The following is a 27,451-nucleotide window of genomic DNA, read 5'->3' on the forward strand; positions in this document are numbered from 1 at the left end:
GCCTGATAATTCTCACAAATGTTTAAACATAAAATGTACAAATTCATTGTCACACATATTCTGACACATTTTCATTCATTTCACCAGAAACAACATATGTACTGAATGTGTATGTACTATTTTCGGACCAGTAATCCCTTTTTGGCAGAAAAACATGTAGAGAATAAACATTGACAAAAATTGGTGTATAAAACAATATCTCCAAGGGGAACCGGTCACAGGACGTGACAAAGGTAGCCTATAGTTTTCTCCAGCAAACTACAGTATGTATCTAAGTTGTTGCATTTTAAATAAATTAACAGATCAACTCTCACATTTAAATAATATATGTTAAATCGTTGATTTTGGTTTCCTGCTGTAAAAATACAATTATAACTAGATCTATACAAGTTTATTAGAAAAGCCAGCCATCACTTCCCTGCAATGTTACGTAATTTAGACTTTCCCCCCAGAATAGCTTTTGGGCATAATCATAAATGTGTCCACACACTGAGCAGACAACACCAGTGCTGTTCTCATCAATACTGACCATATATGTAATTCACACTAATGTATTTAAAAAATATATATTATTATAGATAAAAGGCGATTTCCTGAAAAATACATGTAGCATAATATGAAGTAAGAGGACCGGCAGTCAACCCTGGTTTGGGCTGGCAGAATATCTGGGTATTGAACCGAGGCTATAGAGGAAAACTCGCATTTTGTAGAAAACACTTCTGATCATACAGTACACAGTACAACAGGTCAAGGCTCACCCGTTTCATTTGCATCGTTAGCTGACCGTTTGGAAAGTCATTAGGCACACCTAAAAAATGCGCTGATATGATTGATAAAAGGTATATTAAGTTGAATAGCTGCTCGTTTATACAGGTAGATAAGGGGGGAGTGCGGTGGTGGTGTTGTTTTGCCCATGCTTAAATGGAAGAGGATGCTCACCTTGTCGATTCTGGTCGTTTTGGAGCAGGTGAGGGTCTTCAAAATCGGCACTGGGGTGTCCCTTCCAATGACCCAAGTTAATATTATTTCCAGGGATGTACATACAACATGCGGGACACGGGAGCCCGCCGCTGCTTTCCTCTGTCGGCGTAGCTGTACATAGCGAGCTGCGTGCGCCAGTCTGGGCACGAAGTCTCCGCCTCTTTGTGCGCGCCGCGGTCGTGCAGCGCAGATTTGCGTGGATCTGCGCCGCTCCACCAATAGCATGGGCGGATTTCTGCAGATCTGTGCAGAAGTGCAGATCTGCATAATTCAGATCTGCATAATTCTACATGACCTATGTTCTAAGGCCATCTGCAGGCTGAGGGTGGTGTGGCTACAGCTTGAAAGGGTGGTGATGCAGTTCCTTTTACCTGACAGTATATCATTATTACATTATTGCATATTGCATATTATTGCATATATTTCAAAACAATAACATCCTTTCGATATGTTGTAGCATAACGCGATATTTAAAATGCTTCAAAGCTATGAGAATGTGTAAATGTAAAACATGCATATAAAATATAGGCTACATATAGACAATTCAACATTTATCCTAGCTTTTTCATACCAATTGGATCTGGTGGTGGCCAGTTGCAGACTGCAAATACAGGGCTCTCTAGTTTTCATCTCCTCTGTGCCTTCGTGTGATTAATTGGGTTTTAAATCCCTCAAGTGTATAGTAATTGAAGAGTTAAAAATAATGAGAAACCTCAAGGGCTTGAGACTAGGATTGGCAAACCACTGATATGCATACACGTACTCATACAGTTAGTTATTACTAAGGTACGTAAAGAGAAATTTAAAAATACATTATAATTAGTTTTAGAAGATGATCAAACCCGGTTGGTTTTTTGTGTCTCCATCTACTGGATAACTCTTTACCATATATAAAATTATCCTTTAAAAATTGTTAAATGTTATGATCAATAAAATATCTAAACACTTCTCATACTCTTCCAATATATGGAAAAGGCATGTATTGTAAGTATACTTAATATATATATATATATATATATATATATATATATATATATATATATGTATATATGTATATATATATATATATATATATATGTATATATATATATAATATATATATTACAAATATTTAATAAATGTTCAGTGTTTATAATTTAGCACAATTCTACACATTTAAATATTATACATTTACATATTTCACCACATGTAAATAAATAAATACACGAAAATGCATTTAATTTTAACACAATTTAAAAACATATATGATTGCTGTTAATGTACCATTTATATTTATTAATATGTAACCTAATACATAAGTATTGTCCAATAGTAAGTGCAGTTGATACCATTCTTAATTATGTTTATCAGGCTCTGTTGTATGTGTTTCCCATCATGGAATGAATGCTTCTCTCTTAATTTGAAGGTGTGAATTGATTCTTAACATTAGGTATGACTAACACCATGCATGTTATACTGTGTTTATATCTAACACAATTATTCACATTAGTTCCACATAATCCAAGATCCACATACTACATTAAATCAACAAAACAGCTTAACAAGTTCTGCATACAAATGTACTTTTCCATATATAGTAGCTAATGTATTTCTTCATATATGATACATTCATGTGACACATATGGACATTAAAGCAATGCATTAAAAATATGCAATGCACATTACCCTGTACTTTAAACACATTCCATATATAATGTGACTTGTGAGTACCTACATGAAATATAAATAATGCACAGTCTTTAAAGCACTGCACTGGTATAAATAAATGAACTGATTCCACAGATTGAATGTATAGTTCTGCTCATAATACCACATGGAGGGGAAATTGAATTGACTAGGTTGCAGATAAAAAGGAGAGTTATGCCATAAATCTTTGAAAAAGAGCACACATTTCATAGTTTGATTTATTTTTATCACCTAAACATTCTGTTTTGGAGAATGGTGTCAAAATATATGAAAGGATGTGCAGCATTTAGGAGACAAGAAGTGAATTAGATACTGAAGCAATATTACCGCCATTAATATTCAAGTTTATTTTCTGAAAGAGTCCATTGGTTAAAAGCACCACATACATGTATTTGGGTTGGAAAACAAAGATAAAATGGTTCTTACATAAAATAGTATAATTTTCTACATCAATACAACATTTTCACTCCCTAATGATACCTACATTTGTTCATGTGTATTTTTTAATAAAATGCTCTTTTATTTCCAAGATACAATCTAGTACTATAACAAAAAGCTAGTCACATCAGTTGCATGCAATGAAGAATCTTCCTGAATGACCCAGGAAGTAGAGACAGAGAAAACACCTTCTAGAAGTTACTAGGCCTTTGGTGCACCTACAGCTGTTGAAGGCTATCTCACCCCCATAAGGCAGCCAAAACGCTGGCTGTTGAATTCTCAGCTGTCAAATCTATTCCTTAAATAGTCAGACTAAGATCAAACCACATTTTAAAGGGGTGACTACAATTAAGAAAATATGTATATATAAATAATCAGTTTTCACTAACATTCAAAATGTAATCTAGGTTATTTTTGGATAGATCTTTTTTTTTAATAGTTTTTTTATATGTAAATAAATGTGCATTTAAAAACTGAGGTTGTTTATTTGGGGCAGCCCCCCTTTGCTTTTACATTGGTAGTGTTGTTGCCCTGGCTTTTGCCCATTTCATTGAGATATATATGGTGTAAGGTGGTCAGTCTCCGAGGACAGAGTTAAGCAACACCGCAGTTATTACGAAAGTGATAACTAACTGACCAAAGACAGTGGGTAAAAACTTTCATTTGACAAGGTATGTTTGCTGTTTTTATATTTTTCTACTCATGCATGTTGGCAATCCAGTTTGGTGTTACTTTTAAAGTGAGTTTACCATGACAAAAGGCAGTCAAAGGTGTCAGCAACATGACAGCGATAGGACACAGAGGGGCTCAAAATGTTGCCCAAATAAGGCATTAGCTCAGGGATTTAAAGTTTGAGATAACATGTGCTGGGCCATTTGTTGTGAGTGCATCAGGTCAAGAGCTCTGTCTCACTTTCTGTCTTGAAATTGCTGCAAAACGGTAGGAAAATGCTCCTTTCAGATCACTTTGTTTTTTTATTGTTTGATAACACTGTGGTATTACTTTAAAATGTCAAATACATATGTTACTATGGTATTTTAATTATCCTACTATGTATTTTGTAATACATATTTATCTTCAATCTTTAGCTTCGCCACCTTTGCTTAGCTTGATGTAACAATGAAATACTTTAATCAAATAGAACACCTTAATAGCAATGTTGAGGTTTTGGTTTGAACTAATATGCAACTGATTATATTTTATCATTTAACTGGAATTTACACTTTTGGAAATGTAAAAAGTAAAAATCTTGTTTAATTTCTACCTTCTTTGCTTCAAATGCAAAGAGAGGCCTCACATTTTGATGATCTCACCTGTTGAAAGAAAAGCAGGCGTCTCTGTCACGTGTACTTTGAATCTTTATTGTAGAAATCAGCAGAGACCTAAACTTCTGTATTTTCATTTGTAAATTGTATCCTTTATTTTTTTCAAATAATATAACACTGTAATTTCTGTAACTATATTTATTAATGTACTCAAAAATATTTTAAACTCAATTCAAAGTCCCCAGACAAGTGTCTGTGTGAGTCTGGTAGTAGTAGTGATAGTATACATTTGGGGATAAAGGAATGCAGAGTAATCTCATCTGTCAAATTGTGTTACTTGAAAGATTAAGCATAGCAGTTATCCCCAAAAAACATTACTTTTTAAAGCAATTCACATCTCCAATGCATCACCTAATTTCCAGTTAAATAGTTTAAAGTATTAATCTTTTGTGCTGTATCAAAACAGAGGATCCCTATAGCTGTGTATATGCCACCTGTGAACTGACCACAACCTGTCATGGTTCTTACATAATGTAAATTAAATAATATATATTTATATATTTAGCTTGAAGCACAGTCTTTTAGCCATGATGCATCCAACAGCTCCTGAAAGTCACTTGTCGCCACATGTGGGGGTTACAAGCTGGTTACATGTCAAGACAGTAAATTCGATTTCCAGGTTGTTCAGTGCAATCAGCATCATTGTCAGTGTGACTCAAGAATGGAAACAAATGAGATGTCTGTAATATAATTCATACATTGGTGTGTTTGCACATATGTTCTAACACCACAAAACAGCAAACTAACATTTTCCTTTTCTCGCAGATGGGTGATCCAATAGAGTTAAAAGATGAAGGCAACAAGCACTTCCAGGCGAGTGAATATGATAAGGCTGCTGAGAGCTACACAAAAGCCATCCAACTCTGCAAAGACAAAAAGGTTCTGGCCATTCTCTATAGGAACAGAGCAGCCTGCTACTTGAAAAAGGTAACAGCTAAGTGTAATTTAAAATAAATAAATAACTGAATTTAGGGCCAGATTAAATCAAAACTTTTACCCACCCGCTAATAGACAGAACTAACTACAGAACTGTACTCAGTTATGGCTTCATTTTTAGTAAGATGGCACTTGCTATTAGCGGGTGGGTTAAAGTTGTGATTTAATCCAGCCCTTAGTCTTTTAGAATTAGCCTTTCAATCAGCATCTAGTGGGTTAAAAGGATGGGTGGAGGGAGACATTTTGTGGAGGCAGTTGTCTGTTCCTCCCCATGGACACAATTTTATATACTCTAATTTTTTAAAATATGTACTCTTCTGCATGTCAGGAATTATTTGTATTTTAAAATTGTGTTGTACTTAACTAACTTGAATCCAGTTTATATGCATTTAATTAACTTAAAAGAACTACATAGGTTAATTGAAAAGCCAGAGTTTACCACTGGACATAACATATTTTATTATCCATCCACAATAACACCTAGGTAGCTTGGTTTGCTATTGTAAACAAGTAAAGCCATAAAATATAATAAACCTGGAAAAGGATGTCCTGAATTCAAATTTGTTTCTGATAAATCACTTATTGATGATGACTTCCTGTTCTCACCATAATTGCTTTTTGGCCAATCTGTTTGTGAGTTTAGGAGAACTACGCACAAGCAGCAACAGATGCATCAAAAGGTAAGTGTTTACATACCTTATGTGGAAATCTAATGAAAATGAGTCAGCTTTTCTGAGATTTGATTTACAGCAATAAAACTTGTGAAATATCGTAAACCTCAAAAGTGGCAAAGGACAAGGCTGAAACAGAATAAGCAGCAAAATTACTGATAAAGAAACTTGGCAGTGTTACCAAAAAAAAAAGGAAAGAAGCCCTCAGTTTATATCAATGATCTAAGGAAAGAACACAGCTTCGGTTTTGAATTTGGTTTTGTCAGATTTCTTATGAATGAATGAAAACCAGCCCCTTATTTTCCTGTGGTGTTTTCTCAAAGTATGTTCAGTCCCCCACACCAGGATATTAGTACAGTATTAGGATTTTATGCAGGCAGCAGAAAGATTTGAGTAAAGTATGCAGAATGATCATGATTTCATTACAGTTTTTTTAACACATTTTTCCATAGCTATTGATGTGGATGCCTCTGACATCAAAGCCCTGTACAGGCGATGCCAGGCTCTGGAGAAACTAGGCAAACTGGACCAGGCCTTTAAGGATGTTCAGAGATGTGCCACAATTGAGCCCAAAAACAAAACCTTCCTAGACACTTTGCGGAGGCTAGGGGCAGAGATTCAGGGCAAGGTGAGTCTTGTCTTTGGCGTACATCTGGGTGAACTTGGATGTTTCAACATTACATATGACTGAAATACAGTCAAAACACTATCATTCTTCTCCACTGAAAAACAAATTTAACTTGCAAAGTAGATTTTATAGTGCAAGTAACCCGTTGGCGGAGTTTACTCCTTCAATTGATAACAATGGTGTTAGACCTGTCAAGAAGACCAAGAAAAGGTACTGGATGAAGAAGGTCTGAGATCTACATCTTCTTCACGAGGTTCCTTTTCTGTTCTGCAGCTGAAGACACAATTCTCCACTGACTCCAGAGTTCAAAACATGTTTGACATCCTGTTTGATGAAGAGTCAGACAAGGATAAGAAAGAAAAGGTTAGTCAAGAAGAATTATACATTTTTATTGTGTAAAAAATAAAATATATTCTAAATACATTTTTTAATATTGAAATGAAAGCTGTGCTTTTGCAGATAAGTAAGCTGTTGCTCAGCCTCCACTACATTTTTTTTTTTTTTTAATAACATGTTCTTAATCCCTCCTATCAAGGCTGCAAACAATTTGATTGTCCTCGCCAGAGAGGATGCTGGAGCTGAGAGAATCTTCCAGAACAATGGGGTTGCTTTGCTCCTCCAGCTGATTGACACGAATAAGACAGAGATGATTCTTGCAGCCATAAGGACTCTGTCTGGGATGTGCACTGGACATAAAGCTAGGGTGAGTGGGGAACCCAGTGACAGAGAGGGGACTGTCCACTTATCATGGGTTGGTGTGTTCAGGCCTTTTGAAGAATAAGTTTTAAGTCTGGGAGCCCCAACCATCACTCTCATTATATTGATCAGCAAAATTATACTTTCTAAATATATTTCTCCAGATACTGATACAATATTTAATAATAATAACAATATAATAATAATAATAATAATAATAATAATAATAATAATAATAATAATAATAATAATAATAATAATAATAATAATAATATTCATCATCATCATCATCATCTTTTTTTTTTCTTCCTCTTCTAAACCAAAAGTGACTTTTAAAGCCAAAGTTTTATTTTGTTTTAAGTTAACCATATCCATGATCTACAGATATTTTTACAGTTAAGGTTATTATTAAATTTCAGTGTGTGAGGATTTTTTTTTTCTTGCAATACTTTTGAAGTTCATAATCTACAAAAAAGCATATACATTTCTATTGCAGGCAACAGCTATAGTTCACTTGGTTGGGATTGCGAAACTCTGCAGCCTGATGGCCGTGGACCATGAAGAGATTGCTCTGGCCACCTGTAACCTTTTCCAGTGCATCTATGACTCTCTCTCTGGCGAGGACAAGAGAGAACATGGAAAGGAAGAGGCCCTAGTTCTTGGTAAAGATTTTGTCTGCTGTTTTATTTACCCCTTTCTTGCTGGTATGATTTCTATGAGTTGAAATCTGATGCTGTACACAATCCTCTTTTCCCCTGACATCCCAGTGGGGGACCTGGATTTGGAATAGATATAAGACAGGACCTAGTTCTGAGATAGAACCAGTATCAGTTGGCCTTGCCTGTTTTGATTGGGTCAATGTTTAGAAAGTGTGAAACTAACAGAGAGCCAAAACCTGTGTGATCTCAAGTATGTCTAGGGTTATAATAGAATACCTATGGTAAAGAGTAAGTGTCAGTTATAAGAGTTAAAGTTACACCTTTACATTTCCTTCTGTAACCCCATCCCCCTAAGCCCTAATAAATACATTTTACTGGTTATTATAGTTGTTAACACCTAAAACAATATTTCATTATTATAGATACCACAAAGGACCTAAAAGCCATTATGATAGCTCTGCTGGATATGGTCACGAGTAAGAAGGTCTCTGGACATGGAAGAGACCAGGCTCTCAACCTCCTGACCAAGAACGTCCCCAGAACTAACAAGAAGAGCCCAGATAACTCCAAGACCATCTTCACAATTGACCACGGTGAGAAAAGAGAAAAGGTGTTGTATAACTGCTATATATTTGTACATATAGTTGTGGATATTTGTGGATTATTAGAACCTGACTATGCAATTTATATCCTTATTACAGTGCTTTGCAGAAGTATTCATCCCCTTGGGGTTTTCCCTATTTTGTTGCATTAAATGGATTTTTATTTGGATTTCATGTAATGGACATACACAAAATTGTCCAAATTGGTGAAGTGAAATGAAAAAAATAACTTGTTTTAAAAAATTAAAAAATAAATAAAAATGGAAATTTGGTGCATGCATATGTATTCACCCCCTTTGCTATGAATCCCCTAAATAAGATCTAGTGCAACCAATGACCTTCAGAAGTCACATCATTAGTTAAAGTCCACCTGTGTGCAATATAAGTGTCACATGATCTGTCACATGATCTCAGTATATATACAACCGTTCTGAAAGGCCCTAGAGTCTGCAACACCACCGAGCAAGTGGTACCACCAAGCAAGTGGTACCACCAAGCAAGTGGTACCATGAAGACCAAGGAGTGCTCCAAACAGGTCATGGACAAAGTTGTGGAGAAGTACAGATCAGGGTTGGGTTATAAAGCAATATCTGAAACTTTGAACATCCCACGGAGCACCATTAAATCCATTATTAAAAAATGGAAAGAATATGGCACCACAACAAACCTGCCAAGAGAGGGCCGCCCACCAAAACTCACGGAGCAGGCAAGGAGGGCATTAATCAGAGAGGCAACAAAGAGACCAAAGATAACCCTGAAGGAGCTGAGGAGCAAAGTATCCATCCATAGGACTACTTTAAGTTCAGAGCTGGGCTTTACGGAAGAGTGGCCAGAAAAAACCCATTGCTTAAAGAAAACAATAAGCAAATGCATTTGCTGTTGGCCAAAAGGCATGTGGGAGACTCCCCAAACATATGGAAGAAGGTACTCTGGTCAGGTGAGACTAAAATTGAGCTTTTTGCCTATCAAAGAGAACACTATATCTGGCGCAATCCCAACACCTCTCATCACCCAGAGAACACCATCCCCATGCTGTGGGGATGTTTTTCATCGGCAGGGACAGGGATATTGGTCAGAACTGAAGGAATGATGGATGGTGCTAAATACAGGGAAATTCTTGAGGGGAAACCTGTTTCAGTCTTCCAGAGATTTGAGACTGGGACGGATGTTCACCTTCCAGCAGGACAATGACGCTAAGCATACTGCTACAGCAACACTCGAGAGGTTTAGGGGGAAACATTTAAATGTCTTGGAATGGCCTAGTCAAAGCCCAGACCTCAATCCAATTGAGAATCTGTGGTATGACTTAAAGATTTCTGTATACCAACGGAACCTATCCAACTTGAAGGAGCTGGAGCAGTTTTGCCTTGAAGAATGGGCAAAAATCCCAGTGGCTGGATGTACCAAGCTTATAGAAACATACCACAGAGACTTGCAGCTGTAATTGGTGCAAAAGGTGGCTCTACAAAGCATTGAATTTGAGGGGGTGAATAGTTATGCACGCTCAAGTTTTCTGTTTTGTCTTATTTCTTGTTTGTTTCACAATTAAACATATTTTGCATCTTCAAAGTGGTAGGCATGTTGTGTAAATCAAATGATACAAACCCCCCAAAAATCTATTTTAGTTCCAGGTTGTAAGGCAACAAAATAGGGAAAATGCCAAGGGGGGTGAATACTTTCGCAAGGCACTGTGCCTGAAGGAAGTCCACCGTGATTGACATTCTATCCCCACATACGGCTTCATTAGATTTAATCTCAGGGTTAAAAAGGTGATGTTTTTTCATCAATTTGGGGATATCAATAAAATGACATGAATAATTCATAATATTCCTTTATTACCATTCTAATGTAAAATTAGCTTGCATAGAATGGTCTGGTGAAAATGTAAACATCTAGCCATTCTGCGAGAGAGATGTTGATTTCCAGGGTTTCTACCCAGGCTTGAAGAAAATTCTGAAAGTGGCTGGACAGGTGCCAGATCTCCCTGACCAGCTGCCTATGACAGAGAACACTCAGCTCATTGCCAGCATCCTCCTCAACAAACTGTACGATGACCTGCGCTGTGACCCTGAGAGAGATAACTACAGGGAGATATGTGAGGAATATATAAAGTAAGTCTAAAACCACCACAGATTTGTAATCTGCAAAACTTTCTATTTTTTTTCTTAAAAAGTGTTTTGTAATTGTATCACAGTGGTAGTTGCGACACCCACAATATTTGCAAAAGGAAGGTAGAGTTGATTGCCATTTTCCTTTTTTGTTGTATCGATTTGCAGAAGCAAATTCGACCCCAACGACATGGACAAGAACCTGCATGCAATCCAGACCGTGTCGGGTCTGCTGCAGGGCCCCTTTGATGTGGGGAACAAGATCGTGGGCATGCAGGGGGTCATGGAGATGATGGTGGCGCTGTGTGGCTCTGAGCGTGAAATTGACCAGATGGTCGCAGTGGAGGCCCTCATCCATGCATCCACCAAGATGAGCCGGGCCACCTTCATCATCACCAATGGAGTGTCCCTGCTCAAGGACATCTACAAGAAGACTAAGAATGAGAAGATCAAGATCAGAGCTCTGGTGGTATGTATAATACTGAAGCTCAGGAAAACATGAGCATCCAACATCATGTCATTGGCTGTTATCCTTTTGGAAAGTAAGCGATTCTCCCAATTCATTCTCAGTAAACAAATGTGTACTTGCTTTAAAGTTGCAGTTACAGACTTGAGATATGTGTGTGTATGTATGCCTCTCCTTTTCCAGGGTCTTTGCAAGCTGGGCTCTGCTGGCGGTGATGACTACAGTATGAGACAGTTTGCAGAGGGGTCTACAGAAAAGCTGGCTAAACAGTGCAGAAAGTGAGTCTCCTTTGCACCTAATTTTATACATTTCATTATATTATATCTCTGTTAGTTTTGTGATGATAGATATTTGCACTATTCACCATTTGTTTATGCTCTTGAAGTGTCTCTGTGATCAGCACTGCAGAAGTGAATCTGAACCTGTTTGCTTTCAATTTGTCAGACAAAGAAGCTGATTGCTGACATATCAAACTAAACTGTGTTGAATGAGCCTTGAGTAAAGTGTGGGTATTTACACTGCACACAATATGCACCATTTACAGAAAAATAAACTCTTGCTTTACGTGTTTATGTAATGTTCAATATCGCTACATTATCTAAGTATTCATCAACCACAGCAAGAAAAATCAATTAGTTGAAAGGTTGAACTTGAAAGATTAGTACCCATTAAAGTACTTAAATACTTCCCATGACTACATTACATTTTCTTCTTCTATTGCTTAACCACTTTGATACTATGCACATATACATAATGTGTTTATATATTATTTTGAGTGGAACACATGCACACACATTAAATCTGTGATGTGTATACAGTAATCTTACTCAGCCTGAGATTAAAGAAAATATCTTCTACACAAGAACAGATGAGGTTTCAGGAAGATCTATTTAAAGTATTTATCTATCTAAGTATTTAAATTCCAAATATTAGTCAACAGACACAACAACCTTGGTACATGTTCCCTTTCTCTTTTTTACTGACAGTGGTAATGACCAATTATCTATTTACTGTACAATATGTTGAATATTAAATCTCTTCTCTTCAAGCAGTTTAAAGCCACTTCAGATTGCTCTTTGACGTTTTGCCTTTCTCAATTGTTTTTAAGGTGGCTGATCAATCCAAACATTGACGTCCGCACAAAAAAGTGGGCAGTGGAGGGTCTAGCCTATCTGACGAATGACGCAGATGTGAAAGATGACTTTGTGGAAGATGAAGCGGCTCTGAAGGCCATGTTTGAACTCTCCAAGGTATCTAAAAGACTCACTGTGAAAACACCTTGCTGAATCATACCTGAGATCAAGATGTAAAGAGTGGCAACCATGAGAAAAAAAAGGAGGGTTGAAGGGTTGTGAAGGGTTTCATTGTTTAGTTTTGTAATAACCTTAAATGTCACAAACATTCCTCATTTCACTTACTCCCTTGTTATTTTGTGTGCAGTCAACCGACAAGACCATTCTGTATGCAGTGGCCTGCACCCTGGTGAACTGCACCAACAGCTACGATAAAAAGGAGATTATTCCAGAGCTTGTCCAGCTGGCCAAATTCTCCAAGCAGCACGTTCCTGAGCAGCACCCCAAGGTAGGAGGGCTTCTGAATGGATTTTTAAAAACAGGCCTCCCAAACAGACATTTAGAGACACAATATGAGCAATTCGGAAATACTTTTCTCAGGAATCATAATAAAGCACCTTGTTTTTCCGTTCTAGGACAAGAAAGATTTTATTGAGAAGCGAGTGAAACGGCTCCTGAAGGCAGGTGTGATCTCCGCACTGACCTGCATGGTCAAAGCTGACAACGCCATTCTGACCGACCAGACCAAAGAGATGCTGTCAAGGTGAGAACTGTTCATGTCTTCATTGTTAATTATTACCATAAACTTTGCCAGTTACATACCATTTTACTCTAAGTAGTTCTGATCACAAACAGCATCAATAGCACTTTCTATCGTACAGAAGGATCCCCACAGTCTGCAGAGAAAAGCCACAACAGCACATAGTGGAGGGACCTTCATTTATACCTCTTGTGAGAAACACAGTATTCAATGGAGCAAGACTCACCAAAAATCACATTTTTTTTTAAATCCCAATGGAGCCTCAACTGAACAATCACTAGGGAACTATTTCTAGTTCAGTATAGTTCATAGATTTTGTTGATCTGTTCTGCATTACAGTTCGCAAGTGTTTGCCATGAGAAAAAGCTGTGTGAATCATCTTACTCATATAATTGAAGCACCACTAGGGGCTGACAGAGCTGCACTATTGTGAGTCATTGATTCCTCTGGCTCATCTGTGTCCTGAGAAAGTCTGGCAGATTTTATTTGATGCCCCCCTCCACCCTGTTGACTAAATATAGAGACATAATGTGATCAAATACAATTTATGAAAAAGGAAGCACTCAATTAAAATATAAATAGGAAAACTGGCACATGTGATATTGATGCTTTTATGAATAATCAATTTTGTTTGCACATCTAGAGTTTTCCTTGCCTTGTCTGAGGATCCAAAGGACCGTGGCACCATAGTTGCTCAAGGAGGTGGCAAGGTGAGGTGGTGTGACTACAAAAACATGACTTCTAGCAGTGTTCAAAGTGCACTACTCTACTCTACAATTTATCTTATAATTCAGATATCTAATTTGAGTTCAAAAGATAAGCAATCAGTGAAATGTGCAGGAATCCATACAGTAATTAACCTCATTAATATGTTTAGATCATTTGTTATTTACTATCTGTATACAGCAGCTTCACAGATCCTTTTATAGCTTGCCATTAAAACAATATAAAGGTTTGGAATATTTTTATTTATTTTTCCTTTAAAAGATAATGAGTAAAAATGCATCTCAATTCACAATGTATGCATCTGAACAGTGCTAGCTAAAAAAAATAAAAATGTAATTTTAGAGTTTAAAGGGATTAGATGGGTACAATACCTATATGAACTGCATTGATCCATCTGCTGTGATGTTTGGATCAAATCTAATTAAGTTTGAAACTGGAATCAATATTTTCCATCATGGTACATTTACATTGGTCAACTGGAAATAGGTGAAGTGTTTTTATGAGAAACAAAAACAAACAAGCATTGCAAACTGACACCTGAGGTTAGCTTTAATGATTTAAAAAAAATGAATAAACATATTTTATTTATTTATTTTGCGGGCGAGTTACTGTGGTGTGGTTAAGGTCAGATATGTGTATAATTCGTTTTGGTGATTGATTGTTTTGGTAAAAAAATGTATTTAATTCTTAATCTCGCGCTTTACTGTGGTTGGTTTATGTATGTATTTCCAAGTAATGGATGTGTAGCTAACACTACAATACATATTTCTATATTTTGTAAGAGACTAAGGTTGGGATTTAATCAAAACTTTGACCCAAACCCTTATAGAAAACTATAGTCCTGTACTCATCTTTTGTAGGATGCAACTTCCTTCTTCTCATAAATGTAGTCGTAATGACATACATGTTTGCAGTTTGCTATTATCAGGTGGGTCAGAGTATTGCTTTAATCTGGCTTAGTTCAAATATTGCGTTAGAAGCAACTGTTACTTAAATGACTACTACTTTACATGAAAGGGGGTTGTTTGTGTTATTGAGCCTGGGATTTGTCCATTTGTTTTTATTTTGGTGGAATAAAGATCATTTCAAACATGTTCAGCATATGTACAGTATTGGCAGGGAAAGCTGATGGTAAGCGAATCCAAGCAACGTAGGGAATGTATTGTGAAGGAGTAACACAAGCTGGAGTAGCTGTTGATTAAAACCCTTTATTGTAAAAGTTAATGAGTTTCAGAAGCTTCCCCATTGACAGTCTGCGGCTGCACGGCCCCATGTCCTGAATTCTGAGTCATTCTGACAGCATTGCGCTCTGCTGAGAGCCAGTATGATCAGTCTTCATGTACCCAGCTGTTCTCACCTCCACTGTGGTATAATTCAACTTAGTACAATTAAAGGTTTGTGTCAGAGCTTGAACACTTGTTGATCTCTTTTCTTCATTTGGTACAGGCACTCATTCCACTTGCATTGGAAGGCACAGAGACTGGCAAAACCAGAGCTTCTCATGTACTGGCCAAAATAACTGCATGCTCCAACCCGGAGATTGCTTTCCCTGGAGAGAGGGTAGGTAGACTGCTAGCTTTGTGCCAGCAACTAGAAAACTTTGCAATTTATAATGTATATATTTTTAAGTAATCCTACCTCACTGCTCATCTTGCCCTGAAGGATCCCAGTATATCGAGTATTATGCAAGTATTATTCAGTGCCTATATAAAACACAACTCCTTCCTGGTGTCAGTTCTTTGTGCTAAAATTGTATATTTATTTATATTCAGTTTTTATTTATGGGTGGTAATAAACTGTGCTGGTCCAGTTCTTGTTTTGTGTCTCAGGGACTTTTAAGGCCAATACATCTGTCAAAAGTGGTTGCCAGCATACACAAACTTTATTTTGGATTGTCTACATTCATATTTGACTAAGTTGGCAGAATTAAAGTTAGCAGTCAACTGGATACATTTACATTTACAGATACATTTAGTTGATGAGATGCCACATCAATGTTAGTGGGTGACAGTGGTCTTCTTTGGTTTCAGATCTATGAAGTGGTGCGGCCTCTGGTTAGCCTTCTTAACACAGAGAGAGATGGCTTGCAGAATTTCGAAGCTCTGATGGCTCTCACAAACCTGGCTGGGATGTCTGAAAAACTGAGGTGTGTTTAAAACCATGTTTATTACCTTGTCAAGTAAAAGGCACTCACCTGATCGTATATATCAGATATCAGGTAGATTTGTATAACAGGGGGGAACACTTACTGTTGCTTCAGGTGTGCTTTCTATAAATCCAAACCAAACTAAATAGGAAAACAACATAAACATAACATTATGCTTTCCCATTGATGATGTTTTTCCCCCTGAATCTTAGGGTTAAAATCATAAAGGAAAAGGCACTGCCAGAGATCGAGAACTACATGTTTGAGGAGCATGATGAGATCCGCCAAGCAGCAACAGAGTGCATGTGCAATTTGGTGGTCTGCAAAGATGTAAGTTGCCAGCTTTGTCCCAAACTCATATACGTGTCAGAGAAAAGAAGTGGAACTTTTTCCCATTAATCTACATTATCCATATACTGAGACTGGATGTCATATACACTGCAACATAGTCCATATCAGGTTTATTTACTGCATCAAATTGTGATTGAAAGTTAGTCACTTCATTTGGAAATGTTTGCAAAACGAACAAAGAAACACAATGTGTTATAAAAATGCAATTCCCATTTCGAAGGTATCCATAATGTTTTTATATCTTTCATGGCAATGCATGCTTCTTACTTGAAAAAAGCCTTTCTTCTTCAAGCACTGTTCTGCATTATATACAATTTTGAGCCCTTGTTAAATAAAAGAAGGCTGTTACAGGTTCTTCAGAGGTAAACAGTTCCTAAATCATTGATAAAAAACATACTATCAGCTAGTTTTACGAACCAAAGGGTACTTACATGAAGACAGCATTATGTTATTTTTCCGATCTGTTTCTTTTTGCTTAGTCAAACAGGTCAAGATCAATTCATTTTTATGATGAGAGCTTTCAGTTTTATGACTAAAAAAAAAAACATGAAATATGTGCTGGAAACACCAGTTTTAACCCCTAAACTGATCTTCAGTCATAGACCAAAATAGGTCAAGTCACTACACTCTTAAACACTGTCCAATATATTATTATTATTATTATTATTATTATTATTATTATTATTATTATTATTATTATTATTATTATTATTATTTCTTGTATACATTTGGCTTAAATATTAATCAAGATGTCAGCATGAACTTATTGTCAGACAGCTGTTCCTGTCCATAATTGGTTCTGTTTTTCTGAAAAAGATGGAAAGTGGGTAAGGAGAATGCAGGACGAGTCCATCTTTTCAGATCAATGTTGATCATGATGTCATTATGTAAAAGTCATGAAACTATTTAAATTTGGAGGCCAACACTTAGTGTTAATATTGCACAGAAGAGATTAACTTCATGCTTTCAGCTTCTTACCTCCCACACCATAACACACTTGAATTATAATCATGTGCTTGGGAAGTTATTATAAACACATTCCAAAAGGCTGCAGATTCTGCAACCCAGGTCTGTATGTAATGTGACTGCTTAGATTTTACCCCTGTATGTAATTTGACATAGCTGTTAGAGGTATTATGTTTGCCTGAAAGCATGCCTACATTCAGCACAACACTGCATTTCATTCTGACACAATATAAGGGAGAATTTTAAGAAAGAGCACAATAACTTTAGTGTTACTCTGTCAGTACAACAGAGGGACTCAGGGATAATGCACCATTTCATTTGCATGCTCTGGCTGACAGGTCCAGGAGCGGTATATGGAGGATGGCAATGATAAGTTGAAGCTCCTGATCTTGCTGTGTGGGGAGGACGATGACAGGCTGCAGAGAGCTGCCGCTGGAGGCCTGGCCATGCTCACTGCCGCCCAGAAGAAGCTGTGCACCAAGATGACGCTAGTGGTGAGTGTATTCTCCATTGTCCACCAAACAGCCTGGGGCTGGGGCTCCACTTATACTAGCTCACTATGGCAGAAAAGAGTTCCCAGAGCAGGATAGGAATAGAATTGCTGTCTTGTTTAAGAAAGGCAGGGAATCTGAATTAGATACATTGTGGAAAGGCTGAATTAACTGTCTATAACAGGAAAGCAAGGCATAGTAGCAACAGAAAGTTTTGCACAATTCTTCCCATCTGACGCCCCTGATCTAAATGATCTAAAAGTGTAGTTTTCAGTGAGATGGAAGGTGAGTGGTTGGCTGTGACTTTTGTTGTCCCTGCAGACGTCTCAATGGCTGGAGATCCTGCAGAGGCTGTGCCTGAATGACAATGTGGAGATTCAGCACAGGGGCCTGGTGATCATTTACAACATGATCAACGCAGACAAGGAGCTGGCCAAGAAGCTCATCGAGTGCGAGTTGCTGGAGATCCTTACCGTCATCGGCAAACAAGAAGACAACCCCAAAAAGCAAAATGTGATTGACGTGGCCCGCGCCTGCCTAGTCAGTGCGATGGAGTTAGGACTGATCAAACCCTACTCTTAAAACCACTGCCATGGCAATGCAGAACAGCTTATTAACCAGGACTGGAGTCTTGGCCCACACCTTTCCTTTTCCAGGGACTGCCACGTAGTCTGCTTTCTGCAAAACGTGCTCAGAATTAAGTCATCCTTAGGACACGGATAGTATTATGTTTCAGTATCGTTTTTTTCCCCCCCAGCTCCTGCAATTTTAACTTGTGTGTGTGCACTTGTATTTGTTTTTTGTATTTTGTATTTGTAGGGCTGACAAAAAAATGTATACTTTTGGTATTTATTTACATTTTTATTTCTCAAAATTATATTAAAAATTGGATCTGAAAAAAATGTACTTTTTTATTATGTTTTTCATGAGTTCCAGTCATAGATATTTGGCCTATGAATAAAGTTGATTTAAGATTGTGGTAATGTTATTTTGACTTATTTGATAATGCAACAATGCAAATCATTAACTGATGCTAGTTAATGTAGCAGGATTGAAAATGGCGGCTACATGTTTATATGCGTTTATTTATCTACATAAAAAAATACTGTGTTATAAAGTTATAAGTAAAAAATAAGTTTTGATGGGGATTTTTTTAAAGAATCAATTTATGTATGTTTAAAGTTAATCAGAGTAAATGCTGGGCAGTCTGATAATACACAGCATTTAAAATATATTTGAAATACATTTCTGGGGTGAACCTGATGAGCCTATTTATCATATAAAATGCAGTATTTAAGAAAAATACAATAGTCTACATTATTTACATAGAAAATATATGTACAACATATATGACTGGTGATTGATATAATTGGAAACAGTTTATTATTATTATTATTAGATTGTATGTGAGAACATACAGGGTCTTGTTCTCTTTCAAGATTATGATGATGATAATGCTGAATTAAAATTGAAGTCTCCCCACCCTAATCTCCTTCATCAAGTCTGGTGTGTCTAGGAAGCCAAACTAATATGGATGGGCTCCAGCTGTTTAACCCTGTATTCTGGTCAGGTGGACGTCTGATATTATTATACTTATTATTACAGTCATGACACAGTTGGAGGCTGGAGGAGGTGGAGGTGAATTCAAATGCAAGGCAGAGGACGCTGTTATGGGCGAGTTTAACTATGCTAGCCCTGCCATTCGTTTGAGTGTTCTTCTTCTGGGGAAGCCAGTGGGCTGATTCATTCTGTGTGTGAATAATTGAGTTTCCTTCCCGAATCATCGCTTTGCTTATAATCCACTTTCATGTTATCTTAACTTGTCTGGCCAATAAAGTGCCAACAAGTAACTACAACACTGTACTTTTATCATTATGGAAGCAATGCAAATCAGTTAATAATTTAATATGCAGGAAAACAATTCTGTGGCGGAAATCCTGACACAAAATCCAGCATATGCAGTCATTTTGTGCTTACAATAACCAGTCACATTGTGAAACTAATGAGCATGCTTTTCATATTATTTCCATGGAGTATAAATAACCTCCAATGTATTTTATCACAATATAGATCACAATAAATCTATATATTTAGTGGTGTGTGATGTACCCATGTAGAAATAATGTGGTTTTCTTCTTGCATATCAAATCGGTACAGTCCTGACACTAAAATCTATATTCACTGTATTATTTGTATGCGTATATTACCGTACTTGTCTACAGAATTACATACGAGGATGTTGTTTTGACCTTTATTTTACACATTCTTCATTTTGCATAGATCAAGTAAAGGCGGGCAGACTTTTTCTTACTTGAATTCCACAATTGGATCCATTTTGCCTACATTTCTCTCTATTGCTACAGTAAAAATAAAAAGCAGAAGCCGGTAGAAGATTAACAGGCTTGTTGATAAAGCTCAATCTCTGTCATAACCCATATCTGAGCACTCATGCTTCCAGCTTCTATTACCACTTTTACAGAATCAATGACTTACTCATTAACAGCTCGTACCTTTGATCATTACCAACAATCTGTTCTTGGGGAATGCTGACCATTCTTTCTTTCACCTTAAGACATTGAAGTAATTCAAAAACTCATTCATATTCGCCTCAGTTGACAAATTACAGTAGAGGTAAATGAGCACAACTGTATTTCAGCCAAGACAACATATGCGATAAAAATGTAATTTCCTCCATAGATAGACATATTTTATACTCAATTAATATTTTATAGTTTTTTTTATATATTTTTATTTCTGCCCTTTATGCTACCTCTGATCTCTAACATAAAGTGTTATGTCAGGGGCCATTTAAACCTTTTCTCTGAATTTCAGAAGGATGTGAATGAATTGTATAAATTGCTTCTACATTCTACTTGTCTTGACTCTGGATATTAAAATAAGGTTGAAAATGTATTATAGCTCTATTTCTTGAAAGTTTAGGTAAAAAAATTGATGCTTCACTTAGTTTAATCTATTTTAGAATCAATAAGATTAGAAATCCTATATTCTTAAATTGATATCAGTGGCATGTCTCTCAATATGGTCAACTTCATATCTGTATAACTTTATAACCTCACCTTTACTGGATATAATTTATAATGAAGGTACAGTGAGGGAAAAAAGTATTTGATCCCCTGCTGATTTTGTATGTTTGCCCACTGACAAAGAAATGATCAGTCTATAATTTTAATGGTAGGTGTATTTTAACAGTGAGAGACAGAATAACAACAAAAAAATCCAGAAAAACGCATTTCAAAAAAGTTATCAATTGATTTGCATGTTAATGAGGGAAATAAGTATTTGACCCCTTCGACTTAGTACTTGGTGGCAAAACCCTTGTTGGCAATCACAGAGGTCAGACGTTTCTTGTAGTTGGCCACCAGGTTTGCACACATCTCAGGAGGGATTTTGTCCCACTCCTCTTTGCAGATCCTCTCCAAGTCATTAAGGTTTCGAGGCTGACGTTTGGCAACTCGAACCTTCAGCTCCCTCCACAGATTTTCTATGGGATTAAGGTCTGGAGACTGGCTAGGCCACTCCAGGACCTTAATGTGCTTCTTCTTGAGCCACTCCTTTGTTGCCTTGGCTGTGTGTTTTGGGTCATTGACATGATGGAATACCCATCCACGACCCATTTTCAATGCCCTGGCTGAGGGAAGGAGGTTCTCACACAAGATTTGACGGTACATGGCCCCGTCCATCGTCCCTTTGATGCGGTGCAGTTGTCCTGTCCCCTTAGCAGAAAAACACCCCCAAAGCATAATGTTTCCACCTCCATGTTTGACGGTGAGGATGGTGTTCTTGGGGTCATTCCTTCTCCTCCAAACACGGCGAGTTGAGTTGATGCCAAAGAGCACAATTTTGGTCTCATCCGACCACAATACTTTCACCCAGTTCTCCTCTGAATCATTCAGATGTTGGCAAACTTCAGACGGGCCTGTACATGTGCTTTCTTGAGCAGGGGGACCTTGCGGGCACTGCAGGATTTCAGTCCTTCATGGCGTAGTGTGTTACCAATTGTTTTCTTGGTGACTATGGTCCCAGCTGCCTTGAGATCATTAACAAGATCCTCCCGTGTAGTTCTGGGCTGATTCCTCACCGTTCTCATGATCATTGAAACTCCACGAGGTGAGATCTTTCATGGAGCCCCAGACCGAGGGAGACTGACAGTTATTTTGTGTTTCTTCCATTTGCGAATAATCGCACCAACTGTTGTCACCTTCTCACCAAGCTGCTTGGCGATGGTCTTGTAGCCCATTCCAGCCTTGTGTAGGTCTACAATCTTGTCCCTGACATCCTTGGACAGCTCTTTGGTCTTGGCCATGGTGGAGAGTTTGGAATCTGATTGATTGATTGCTTCTGTGGACAGGTGTCTTTTATACAGGTAACGAGCTGAGATTAGGAGCACTCCCTTTAAGAGAGTGCTCCTAATCTCAGCTCGTTACCTGTATAAAAGACACCTGGGAGCCAGAAATCTAGCTGATTGACAGGGGATTAAATACTTATTTCCCTCATTAACATGCAAATCAATTTATAACTTTTTTGAAATGCGTTTTTCTGGATTTTTTTGTTGTTATTCTGTCTCTCACTTTTAAAATACACCTACCATTAAAATTATAGACTGATCATTTCTTTGTCAGTGGGCAAACATACAAAATCAGCAGGGGATCAAATACTTTTTTCCCCCACTGTATAGTGACATAGTTATTATCTTCAAGGTATAATTTATTTATGGAGTGCATCATATCAACATCAAGAGGAAAGTTTGAAATCCATACATTTGATTGTAATAATTATAGTAAATTTGGTCCAATTAGACTTCCACTGAAAATTGCCATTACTGAACACAACTCTCAAGTGCAAAGGGTGGGGGGTGGCAATATTCGTAATCATGGGACACCTGGGGTTAGCCTGGTAAACTTCAACAGAATCCATATTAGTTCTGTATAATACTGTAGTTCTGGACTGTAAATAAGGTAATACAAATAAATGCATCTGCAATGTTCAAATTCAAATCCTTCCTCCTGAGCATCTGGGGAAAATGTCGAAATATATAATAATAAAATATACTAATGTGTGGTTTACTGTGGCTGTTGAAGAATGGCTCTGAGCTCGAAGTTAATGCTTTCACCGACTCCAGAGGTCGCCCTGCCAGCGGTGTAAGCGCAGCCGACCTTAGGATACCGCACACGCAATGCGCCAGCCTGCAGGACTGCGGCAAAGTAACGTCTGTGTCTATAAATACCACCACATCAAATAATTAACACTGGTATGTTATGTTTCATTCTAAACCACTAGTACATTTATAAATAAGCTATTTATTATTAGCAGTATTGATAATGATGATTATTATATGATTGATAAGTGCACAATTATCTTGTAATACAGTATATATGTGGTATTAAAACTAGCAACAGCGCTTCTGCCAAAGCAAAAAACACGACATGCTTCATCACCAGTGACATTTTTGTAACTGACTGATACATCACTCACAGTGGGAGTTTTATATGAGAGTTATAATTTATGCTTCTCTTAACGTATTATTATTATTAATAATAATAATTAGCAGTAGTAGTACTCGTAGTATTGGGAAATTCCAGAAACAATAGAATTTTGATTATTAATATTTTCAAAAAATAATATTAAAATACTTACATAATTCATAACTTGAACAAGTCAGTGAACACGTTTTTCTTTGAACCTCAGTAACCTTTCTCAGTGGCATACGTACTACTACAAAATGGTCGACGTAGAATTATGAGCTATACAAATAATTCCAGATAAGGACTTTAAGATTTTAAAATAAAAATAAATAATAACTAATAGTGAAATGAGGAGAATTCAGAAGTTCAGTTTTTCTTTTACACTCCTATCTGTTTCGAGCGATTTAAATGCTGTTGGAATACAGGGTTCTGAGCTGCAATACAAAACACGCAGCAACATTCCAGGTATTTGAATGATTGGAGAAAAGCCAGTACCCCGGTTTCCAAGCAATAAACACATTTTGTACTGACTTGTTAATTGGATAGTTTAATGTATTTCAAAGTAGAACATTGTAAAGAAGAAGAACCTTTTGCAGCAAAGGTTATGGCACAACATTTAAATGTCAATGACTAGAGTATATAATTTCCAGAAAATAATTAAAATGTGCAATTTATTTTCTTTTATTTTGAATTATTCAAGCCAAAATATAATTAATTAAGCTTATTTCATCTAGTTATTATAGCTTCTAATGTAAAAATGATTTTGTACTCCTCTACTTTTCCTGACTGTAGTCATGCAAATATCATATATGAAGAACCACATTACTCACTAACCTCTGTATTAATTAACAATACTTGCTGGTAGCACATTATCACAGAATAATATTAATCTGCGTATTTTGAAATGCAATTGATGATTAATTTTATGTATGGCTCTTTTGTTGTATACAGTATTCAAGACAAATATACATATGAAACACAATGCATTCAAAAAAGCCAATGCAATATATAAGTAAACAAATACACAAATAAATAAATAATAATAATAATAATAAAGCTCTTGCACATATTCTGTCCCATTGATCACAGAAAACATACTGTAAACTTTGCTGTATTGTGAAAAACATGCACTGTAAAGAATGAGCCAGATCCCTATAAAATGCTTGTAAACATATCTCTTGCTAGTTGCTCTTTTGAATGGAATTTTTTGACCCCAGTGAGTTGTTTTGAGCATGGAGTTACATTGTGTTCTGCAGTGCAAACTGATACTGTCATGCCTGTTTAGCAGATTTATTAATGAGCAACGACTTTGTATTGGATTGTTACGTCACCTCACATGGCAAAGGCCACCTCCTGGTATAGTATAAAAAGAACATGCGATGAGGTTATAACATGCAATCACCCAGGAAACTCCTACAGAGCAATTGAAAATGGAAGTGGAAAGGCAGATATGTTTTCTAGTGCGTATGGCTCTGCCTGTGGTTGGCTTCTCAATAATATGCTTAGGAGCCTTCCTCATCTCTGTGGCGAATACAGGTGCTTGTACAGTAAAACTCATACTTGCCTATATTTGCATAACATTCGGTTTTTTAATTCTCTTGGCTGGAATTTCGTGGAGCATCTGCCTTGGAATGAAGAACAAAAGATTTATACACAGCGTGACGCGACATCAAAACCCTACGGTGTTAATCCACACAGTGTACAGGTGAGACGTCTGTGCAGAGTCGTACCCCGGGTGCCTGCACGGCCTTCTTATATTTACTAATCAGTGTGGAACCTCACACAGTTCTGAGTAGCCTGTTTTTTGATATTCAAGAACTAAATTGAGGAAGTGACTATTGGAAAAGCTCTAAAATAGCATAATACAGTGTACAAGAGTATTTAAACATTGCTCTGATTCCAATGAATGGCAGACATTTGAAAAATAGCATTGTGTACTCTTCAGTTTCTGTGGCAATTCAGTTTTGATGCATTTTGAAGTGTTCCCCTCGAATGCATTCACAGTGCTGTATCACCTGTGTTTACACTTCAATGAGGAGATGTGTCCAAACTGTGATGAAAGTGGATTGACCTCACTGAGGGGCCTGTAGTATAACAGTCAGTTGTTAAGTGAAACAAATGGCAGTTTAACCATCATAAGAGTAAGTAAACAAAACAAACAAATGAATAAATAAAACTTGATTTGTTCATTGATTTCTCTTTAACGCAATACTAATGTATTCTTTTGTCTACTTATTTTCAGACCTGATTTCTACCCGCCCTCGTATGCAGAGTCTATGGGAGGAAACACAGTGTCTGCTGTGGGACGTGTTGTCATCGAAGACGGAATTCAGTGTATCGCTCCACCCATTTACACAGAGAGCAGTTCGGGCATTGTGGATCAGTCCTTCAGTCTAGAAGAACCGCCATCCTATGAAGAAACTATGACTCGAAACAACACTCTGGAAGCACAATATCCTGTTCAGGCAGCTTCTGATGAGAATTAATCATTTAACACAGACTTCCTGATGTTAACACTATCAACATTTTACTATGTGCATGGCTGCATTTTGTATGAAATGCATGCCTGCAGCCACACTGTAATGTTGAGTTGCATGTTGTAAAGCTGAAGAGAGCCCAGGCACTGTAATTAGGAGAATGGAAAATATGTCCCATTCCTCTGAGGAGAATGTGCAATAAGTGTATGAGTGCAGGGGCTGTTCTAGAGAAGCAAGCTCAGTAAGAGATGAGATGTGTGGAAGATGACCGTGATTTAGGGTGGGTCTACACAGCAGTGCTGGAAACATGTAACTCTTGAGTTGATGTCCAGCAAACAGCAGCAAACAGGAGCACATGGTAATGAAAACATATCACATTTATTTTCAAGAGTCTGAGTCAAACATAGATTCCTGACCAAGACAGTGATGGTCAGTGACTCTTCCAGCATTTCTGTACATCTTTAAATCAATGTATTGCTACAGACATCAAGCCTGTATCAAGATGTTTGTCTTCAGTGTAGAGGCACTGTACTTGATCTGTACTCACAAAATGGAGAAGGGCATACTTTCCACGCAGCCCCACGTATTTATGAACTGCATGTAATCAATCAGAGGTGTTCATTAAAATGTCCAGTAAAGATAAGTAAAGTGCTGGAGTTTGATTAATCACACCAAAGAAGATAAACGGGTTTCTGGAGGCACAGCATATGTACATGCTTGTTTCATGGTTGAACATTTACTTCAATGTTTTCTAGCTGTAACCAAGTGGTCAAAGCCATTCCACCAAGCAACACTGATGGCTGTATTTATGAAAGCATCCTCTCATTCGTGCTTTTTGCACACTTGTTTATTGTCAAGAAATGATAACTGGTAACTTGCTTTATTTATTAATTGCCTGTACTTTCTGAAACACCCTTGTAGAGCATATGTATGTTTATGTGAAGATACTCATTATGATTAATGTTTGCTGAAAAAAATGTACAAATTCAAGCACACATATTTTTAGTTTGAATTTCAAAGTTTTACCTTTTATACAAAAAAGAGCCAGTTCAAATGATGTTCTCTATGTATTGAAAAAAACTAAATTGTTGTCTTTTCCCATCCTGTGTAAACACACTGTAGTCAATTGCTTGAATTGTGTGTAAATACTTGACAATTAATGTCTAATGATTTTAAAATGTAAGAAGCAATCTGAAGCAATGTGTGTCAATAAATAACTTCAATTTAAAGAGATATACTGGTCTATTTATCCGATTAATCATAATTCTTCAAATGAAGGAGCTTTCCAAACTGTGAAATGTGAGGAGGGATCTTGTAGAATAACGGGCACCTGTAGAACACTGAACTGCAATGACCACAACAGAGAAGTGAATATCCTCTCCGAGGGCCTTGAACAACATGGGAGGCCAGTGTCTGGCCTATTCTGTTAAAACTGAACTCCACCGTGATGATGGCGGTTCATCTGCCTTCAGTATTTAGCACTGATATTTTCAAGTCCTTAAGTTTCATACCCAAAAGATGAGGACTCTGTTGTTTTACCTCTTAGAGATTACTATCCCCATATTGTATAATACAAGATAGCTTGGTCCTCTTTTAATGTCCGTCTTGGCTAACTGTGGGAAGCCCAGTTTCATCATTACCCCACACAAGTGGAAGGCAGCTCATTACCTAAATCTAAATCTAGATCAAAATCACAAGGCACACTAGAGTAGTGTTGTGGCTCATGACCCAGCATCCTGTAGGTATTCCCCAAACCAGTTACTGCCATGAGAAACCAGCCAC

General features: G+C 37.1%; 2 protein-coding genes across 4 annotated transcripts in view; one reads left to right on the forward strand and one right to left on the reverse strand.

The window, feature by feature from the left end:
• Nucleotides 1-1,106, reverse strand: part of pip5k1bb (phosphatidylinositol-4-phosphate 5-kinase, type I, beta b) — a 61,325-nt gene extending 60,219 nt beyond the window's left edge. For both annotated transcript variants that reach the window (XM_066711198.1, XM_066711199.1), the window contains exon 1: nt 940-1,106. The gene's annotated coding sequence lies outside the window, so the exon portion shown is untranslated. The remainder of the gene's footprint in view (nt 1-939) is intronic.
• A 2,549-nt stretch (nt 1,107-3,655) lies between these two features.
• Nucleotides 3,656-18,688, forward strand: unc45b (unc-45 myosin chaperone B). Of its 2 annotated transcripts, none has more exons than XM_066711201.1 (20): nt 3,656-3,776; nt 5,196-5,357; nt 6,010-6,046; nt 6,490-6,665; nt 6,939-7,028; nt 7,201-7,368; nt 7,858-8,023; nt 8,443-8,613; nt 10,562-10,733; nt 10,899-11,199; nt 11,380-11,474; nt 12,305-12,446; nt 12,637-12,777; nt 12,905-13,032; nt 13,673-13,739; nt 15,202-15,315; nt 15,786-15,901; nt 16,114-16,231; nt 17,557-17,712; nt 18,031-18,688. In XM_066711201.1, the coding sequence occupies exons 2-20, from the start codon at nt 5,196-5,198 to the stop codon at nt 18,289-18,291; spliced, it is 2,781 nt and encodes a 926-aa protein (XP_066567298.1). In that variant the 5' UTR covers nt 3,656-3,776; the 3' UTR covers nt 18,292-18,688. The 2 variants fall into 2 exon arrangements, with proteins under 2 accessions (XP_066567298.1, XP_066567299.1); XM_066711202.1 differs by lacking the exon at nt 3,656-3,776 and adding an exon at nt 3,961-4,044.
• Nucleotides 18,689-27,451: the final 8,763 nt, after the last annotated feature.

This window comes from Amia ocellicauda, chromosome 8 (assembly GCF_036373705.1).
Source record: "Amia ocellicauda isolate fAmiCal2 chromosome 8, fAmiCal2.hap1, whole genome shotgun sequence".
Taxonomy (NCBI): domain Eukaryota; kingdom Metazoa; phylum Chordata; class Actinopteri; order Amiiformes; family Amiidae; genus Amia; species Amia ocellicauda.

Excerpts from the sequence above, each read along its gene's own strand:
- unc45b (XM_066711201.1), top strand. The coding sequence starts at position 5,196 with ATGGGTGATCCAATAGAGTTAAAAGATGAAGGCAACAAGCACTTCCAG. Across the intron at positions 7,029-7,200 it reads ACAAGGATAAGAAAGAAAAG|GCTGCAAACAATTTGATTGT; the intron begins GTTAGTCAAGAA and ends CCTCCTATCAAG. Across the intron at positions 12,447-12,636 it reads CCATGTTTGAACTCTCCAAG|TCAACCGACAAGACCATTCT; the intron begins GTATCTAAAAGA and ends TTTTGTGTGCAG.